The 7,173-nt window shown below is 43.4% G+C and overlaps 1 protein-coding gene across 1 annotated transcript in view; it reads right to left on the minus strand.

The window, feature by feature from the left end:
- Positions 1-3,871, minus strand: part of farsa (phenylalanyl-tRNA synthetase subunit alpha) — an 8,223-nt gene extending 4,352 nt beyond the window's left edge. Inside the window, exons 1-6 of the mRNA XM_067232810.1 lie at positions 3,714-3,871; positions 2,890-3,027; positions 2,625-2,723; positions 2,249-2,367; positions 1,000-1,092; positions 1-18 (exon numbers count right to left, since the gene is read on the minus strand). The exon at positions 1-18 is cut by the window's left edge and continues 111 nt beyond it. Coding sequence (XP_067088911.1) covers positions 1-18; positions 1,000-1,092; positions 2,249-2,367; positions 2,625-2,723; positions 2,890-3,027; positions 3,714-3,860 — 614 coding nt within the window. The 5' untranslated portion in view covers positions 3,861-3,871. The remainder of the gene's footprint in view (positions 19-999; positions 1,093-2,248; positions 2,368-2,624; positions 2,724-2,889; positions 3,028-3,713) is intronic.
- Between the last annotated feature and the right edge of the window lie 3,302 nt (positions 3,872-7,173).

Consider the following 7,173-nt stretch of genomic DNA (forward strand, 5'->3'; position numbering starts at 1 on the left):
TTCTCCTTCCAGTTCCCACTGGCGAACAACGAGAGAGAGAGAGAGAGAGAGAGAGAGAGAGAGAGAGAGAGAGAGAGAGAGAGAGAGAGAGAGAGAGAGAGAGAGAGAGAGAGAGAGAGAGAGAGAGAGAGAGAGAGAGAGAGAGAGAGAGAGAGAGAGAGAGAGAGAGAGAGAGAGAGAGAGAGACAGAGACAGAGAGAGACAGAGAGAGACAGAGAGAGACAGAGAGAGACAGAGAGAGACACAGAGAGAGAGAGGGAGACAGAGAGAGAGATGGGGTGGTTAAAGGCTGGAAACGAGAGGGTTCCAGGTCATGGTTCCAACATTGAAGGAAGAGACTGTTTGGAATCTACGACGGGTGGCTCCTGGATTGCCATCAGATCACAACCCAAAGCATTACCTTCTCAAATGACCCCTTGTGAACTTTTCACCCCCAGATAAAACATTTGAGACCATGTAATAGACTGGGAGGGGGGAGAGGGACAGAGGGGTCGAAGAGGAGGGGGGAGAGGGAAGGGGGGAGAGGGAGAGAGGGGTACTGAGGAGAAGGTAGAGGGGTAGAGAGGTAGTGGAGGCAGGTAGAGGGGTAGAGAGGGAGGGGTAGAGAGGGGAAGGTAGAGGGGTAGAGAGGAGGCAGGTAGAGGGGTAGAGAGGAGAAGGTAGAGAGGTAGAGAGGAGAAGGTAGAGAGGTAGAGAGGAGAAGGTAGAGAGGAGGCAGGTAGAGGGGTAGAGAGGAGAAGGTAGAGGGGTAGGTAGGAGGTAGGTAGAGGGGTAGAGAGGAGAAGGCAGAGAGGAGGCAGGTAGAGGGGTAGAGAGGAGGCAGGTAGAGAGGAGAAGGTAGAGGGGTAGAGAGGAGGCAGGTAGAGAGGAGAAGGCAGAGGAGGCAGGTAGAGGGGTAGAGAGGAGAAGGCAGAGAGGAGGCAGGTAGAGGGGTAGAGAGGAGGCAGGTAGAGAGGAGAAGGTAGAGGGGTAGAGCGGAGGCAGGGCAGCAGGTCTCACCTGGCGATCATGTCAGGTGTGAGCTCCGTCTCCTGCTTGGTGATGGTGGTGCTGAAGGAGCTTCCCTTGGTGATCCAGTACGACTTCACTGTCCTGAAACAACACATGGGAAACAGGGTCACTAATGCAGTTCAACACAGACATTTAGACAAAGCCAGCAATTTGTTTATACCCATTCGTTGTCATAACTAAAAAGGTACACTCTCAGGTTCATGTTGTGTAATTGTAATTGTTTAAGTACATGTTCTTATGTTTCTTCCCATTGGCACTTATTTGCTTTTCACAATGTATGCTTCATGTTTTGGCTACCCCCATTGTTTTGAGGCTATCTCGTTGTTTACGATCACTGACCTATGCACTTTTGTAAAGCTCTCTCTTGGAAGTCGCTTTGGATAAAAGCATCTGCTAAATGAATAAATGTAACTAAAGACCCATACATTTCGATAGCATTTTGTAAATTTCTCATTCACATTGTATGGACCATATATTTGTAAATTGATCAGCTAAAGGCTCATGAGTCCTCTATTCTAACTGAGAGCGGGTCTTAGCTAGTGGAACATTAAGGGTAGTTAGGTTTACTATTGAGCTAAGGGGATCAGGACTGATGTGGGTGTGTGTGTGTGTGTGTGTGCGTGCGTGTGTGTGTGCGCGTGCGTGCGAGACATGATTATTACAGTACAAGTCTCTAAACCAGTGACTGGATGCAGGCTGTAATGGAACACAGAAGTTCAATTCTTCCACCACAGTAATTGTTGATATTTAAAAAAGCTAGACTTGAGCTACATGAGGCGGTATGCCACATCGGTATGCCACTGCATACTTATGAATAACAATGTTATGGGTGAGCGAGTTGACTGTCGCAAGATGGCCGCCACGTGCGGACGTTCTAGACTCCGCCGTAAGACATCTAGTGTTTATATATATCTATGGTTGTATCCATGTACGTACAAAAGGTCTACAGCAGACTTAGTTCTGAGTGAGACAAATTTAGAATGACTGCATCTGCCGCCATCTAGTGGTAGGGTTCAGGTCATGTTAACACAAATCTGTCCTCTTGTCTCACATTTAATTAATTGTTCTTTATCAGGGTATTTTGCTGGTGTGTGTCAAATAACTAGTACTATCAATTATTCGCTTTAACAGGACATAGAATGCTCACCTAATCTAATCTTATAAAACGTTATGAACTATACTTCTATATTATAAACACTGATCAGACAGCCTTTGTAGTGGTCATAGTGCTTCTTACACTTCAGAGAGCAGTTTGCGTTTCTTCAGCTCGTTCTTCTCCTTCTCCTCCAGCTGGGAGGCCTGGCCCTTCTGTACTAGCAGCAGCTTGTCCCTCACCGAGTCCTCCATGCTCTCCACCTACACACACACACACACACACACACACACACACACACACACACACACACACACACACACACACACACACACACACACACACACACACACACACACACACACACACACACACACACACACACACACACACACACACACACACACACACACACACACACACACACACACATACACACACACACACAAATATGAGTTGAACATTTACAAGATGTCGTCTTAATCTCTACCATGACATCAGTTGAAGGTGGTAAACATACAGTTTTGAAGACCCTGGGACCGCCCTCGTGACCTTTGTCCAGACGGATCCATTTGTTGGACATGGCCTTGCTGAAGCCCACCTTCCCAAACGCCAGTTTCTGGTGACACACAGTACGAGCAACACCGGTCAGCAAGAAAAAAAATACAGAATTTACAGAAGGTCAGAGTCCCAAGCACACAGCCCACTCCGTAATGCCATTCCCCAATCCCCACCACAAGCATCTTTCCTCAACCACCCTCTCTGTTGACCCCGTGTCCACTCACCATGAGCTGGTTCTGAGGCAGGCCCTCCTCAGGGATGCAGCCAAAGACCCGGGCCTCGTGGCTGCCCTGCCCAGCTATCTCACAGCCCTCCCCCGTCAGCTCCCAGTGCTTGGAGGAGCGCTGCTCGGCTGAGATCACCTAGGAAGACACGGAAGAAATGTGATGGAGGTACAGTGATGGACTTGGTATTTCAAGGGGGTTCAGCGGCATTTATACCGGATCAGACGTGCCCCCGCTTAGTACCATCATAGGTACTAAGTGTGCCAAACATGGGTGCTCTCTTTTATTGATAGCATGCTGTGTGTGATCAATTATATCAACTTTAATAAATCAAACAGTTAGGCTAGCTGGCTAGGTCAACGACGATAACGTTTATAAGACGTATTTATTACGAGATGTAGACTATTCGTCTTTAAATTGGTATTATAAATTATCTGATGGTAGCCTAATGATTGACTAACTACAAACAAAATCAGGTGTGGATGTAAGAGAATCACTGGTGTGTGCGTAACCCTTCTTTAGCCAACTACCCACCCACTTACAACCTCGTACCCTTAAGAGCTACAGTTGCCAGCTATTTCGCTATTGTATTTACCGTCTCCGCTATTCAACAACAGCCTGGTTGACATCCTGTCATTGTGTAAAAACTACAAATGTTCCAGTGAGGGTCTATACCTGTTAACTAGTTGACAGCTAGACTAGACTTACTACTTAGCTTCAGCTAACTACATCCTATTGCATCAGTTTCCTCTTAGCCATATCTCACTGAAAGGTGAACACTTGTGTGCCGATACAGACATGTAGGCACAGGATGGCAGACTCACATCACCGAGGGCTTGCAAGCTTTTCACAGCCCCAACAATCATTTGATGGTCCACTCCAAGACTGATCGCAACATCCTGACTATCAACCCCACCGTCCACCTTTTCAACCCTCAGGAGAAGTGTCTCCACAACTCCAACGTCAGCCATGCTTGAGTAAAGTCGCCGGAAGAAACGGATGTGACGTCTGCTTCCGCTGGAAAAAAGCAGTAGAACGCGCATAGTAGAATTAATGTCCTTAATCTCAATCTCTAATTAGATAATCTCGGACAAGTACAAATCTTTGCAATTTTAAAACAAATATTTGTAAGGAAATGTTCGTTTCATAAAAACTAATCATTAATTCATGTAGCTCATGTAATTTCTCCAAAGTGAACCTTGAATAATGTTTATGTATTTTTTGTCAGCTAATTGGGTGTGCTCAAGCCTTCGGCGAGAGCACAACCTTTGTTCTCTCACATATATATTATTATTATTATTCTTTTTGCCCCCCTAAAACTCAGTCAATATTTGGCCTACATAGACAACGTAGGTGTCAAAAGTTTCGTCTTGGTAGCGATTGAGTTGCTTCTATTGGAATTTACGTTCCGTTGCATGGTTTAGGCTGAAGTTAAGTTTTTGTGGCGAAAAGTGAAGCTAACGGTGGCTAATTTGCTAGCCACAGTCACTGACGTTACTAACGTCACTGCGTCACTAACGTCACGAAAACACGCGTGACTACCTTTGGCAGAACATTCGTTTCGCATCTGTTAACTTGGGGGATAGCTAGGCTAACTATAGCTTTACTGCAAGGCAGCTGCAGAAACGCCACAAGAAAAGAGGCCAGGGTGATAACTATTTACTCATTTTACTTTGTGATATGACACACAATTGTGATGTGTAATGTACAATATAAGCTGATAAGGAAGTACATCTACTTTCAGAAACAGTAGTCTACTATTTCACTGAAGTATTAGCATCATGACATTAGCCTGTGTTGCCCGGGCAACACATACTACAGTGGTCTATGATGTATCTGTTTTCAATCGTTAAAATAAACATTCCTCACATATACATTTTCGTTGTATGATTTATTCTGACATTAGTAAACGATTTGTTGGTGAAATTACCATTACCTGTGGTTTCAAACCAGTGTAGCTCACTGCAACGCTGTAGCCTACCCGAGACACTAGTGTGAGTAGCTAACAAAAACTCCTCAGCTGTTTAAGTCAAACGGCGACAGAACATGTTCGGCACTCCCCTTACTCAAAAGTCTTTCAATAGGGAAACTATCTGACTACTAACCTGAACTTCATTGCCACAGCCTAAACTTTGTCAATCTGTTCATGAAAATAATTAATTTCAGCCTAAACCGTACAACGGAACATTAAATCCAATTCAACCAACTCAATCGCTATCAAGACGAACACAGCAGTAGTCTAGTACTGTACTGTAGTAGTAGAATTTACCGGGGCAGCTTCTCCACACAGGGCTATATCGCATTTTGAGTTGTTACTGACAATGATCGCTACCAGTGAGCTTTTTATGAATGAGCGATTTTCCACTAAATAAATGTCAAGCTTATTTACGTTTTGGGGGGCATATTTTCAGTTAGCAGATGGTACTGTTTGAATCGCGATTCTATCTTCTGCCGGTAACGTCGTAGAATAATCTTCAAAGGGGGTTCTTTATTAATGAATGAATGCAATATGAGTAGGCTAAATGCCTGAAAATATCATGAGAAGGGAAAACTTAAAAGGACGTTTAAGTCATAGAGATTAGGTCCATTTGTACACCGCTCTGCCAAATGTATTCGTTTTGATTCAGCTATGAGGCTGCCTCTTGCAGGGGAAATGAGAAGACATCATATTTCATTCTACACTTCACTCGTATTTTCAGTTGTAAATGAGCAGCCAAAAAAAGATGCTTTTAAATCTATGTAATATTTATGCATAATAAGTAGGCCCTATGCATTTTTATATAAAATATACATGAATATCAGTTGTAAAAATGGCAGTAAAATCCCTGTACAACCGACGCAAGCAAGCACACCCTACAATTTCCCCAGACATTGTACCCTCTCTAGTTATTGGGTGTGCTCAAGCCTTCGGCGAGAGCACAACCTTTGTTCTCTCACATATATATTATTATTATTTTTTTTAATTTCTTTTTGCCCCCCTAAAACTCAGTCAATATTTGGCCTACATAGACAACGTAGGTGTCAAAAGTTTCGTCTTGGTAGCGATTGAGTTGCTTCTATTGGAATTTACGTTCCGTTGCATGGTTTAAGCGTAAGTTAAGTTTTTGTGGCGAAAAGTGAAGCTAACGGTGGCTAATTTGCTAGCCACAGTCACTGACGTTACTAACGTCACTACGTCACTAACGTCACGAAAACACGCGTGACTACCTTTGGCAGAACATTCATTTCGCATCTGTTAACTTGGGGGATAGCTAGGCTAACTATAGCTTTACTGCAAGGCAGCTGCAGAAACGCCACAAGCAAAGAGGCCAGGGTGATAAATATTTACTCATTTTACTTTGTGATATGACACACAATTGTGATGTGTAATGTACAATATAAGATGATATTATTAAGGAAGTACATCTACTTTCGGAAACAGTAGTCTACTATTTCACTGACATATTAGCATCATGACATTAGCCTGTGTTGCCCGGGCAACACATACTACAGTGGTCTATGATGTATCTGTTTTCAATCGTTAAAATAAACATTCCTCACATATACATTTTCGTTGTAGGATTTATTCTGACATTAGTAAACGATTTGTTGGTGAAATTACCATTACCTGTGGTTTCAAACCAGTGTAGCTCACTGCAACGCTGTAGCTTACGCGAGACACACTACAAAAACATCTAGCTACAGTACACAGCTGTTTAGGAAGTCAAACGGCGACAGAAAATGTTCGGCACTCCCCTTACTTAAATCAAAAGTCTATCTAACTACTAACCTGAACTTCATTGCCACAGCCTAAACGTTGTCAATCTGTTCATGAAAATAATTAATTTCAGCCTAAACCGTACAACGGAACGTTAAATCCAATTCAACCAACGCAATCGCTACCAAGACGAACACAGCAGTAGTCTACTAGTACTGTACCGTAGTAGTACAATTTACCGGGGCAGCTTCTCCACACAGGGCTATATCGCATTTTGCGTTGTTACTGACAATGATCGCTACCAGTGAGCTTTTTATGAATGAGCGATTTTCCACTAAATAAATGTCAAGCTTATTTCAATTTGGGGGGCATATTTTTATTTAGCAGATGGGACTGTCTGAATCGCGATTCCATCTTCTACTGCCGGGTAACGTCATAGAATAATCTTCAAAGGGGGTTCTTTATTAATGAATGAATGCAATGAGTAGGCTACATGCCTGAAAATATCACGAGAAGGGAAAAACTTAAAATGACGTTTAAGTCATAGAGATTAGGTCCATTTTTACACCGGTCTGCCAAATTTATTC

This window comes from Osmerus mordax, chromosome 3 (genome assembly GCF_038355195.1).
Source record: "Osmerus mordax isolate fOsmMor3 chromosome 3, fOsmMor3.pri, whole genome shotgun sequence".
Classification (NCBI taxonomy): domain Eukaryota; kingdom Metazoa; phylum Chordata; class Actinopteri; order Osmeriformes; family Osmeridae; genus Osmerus; species Osmerus mordax.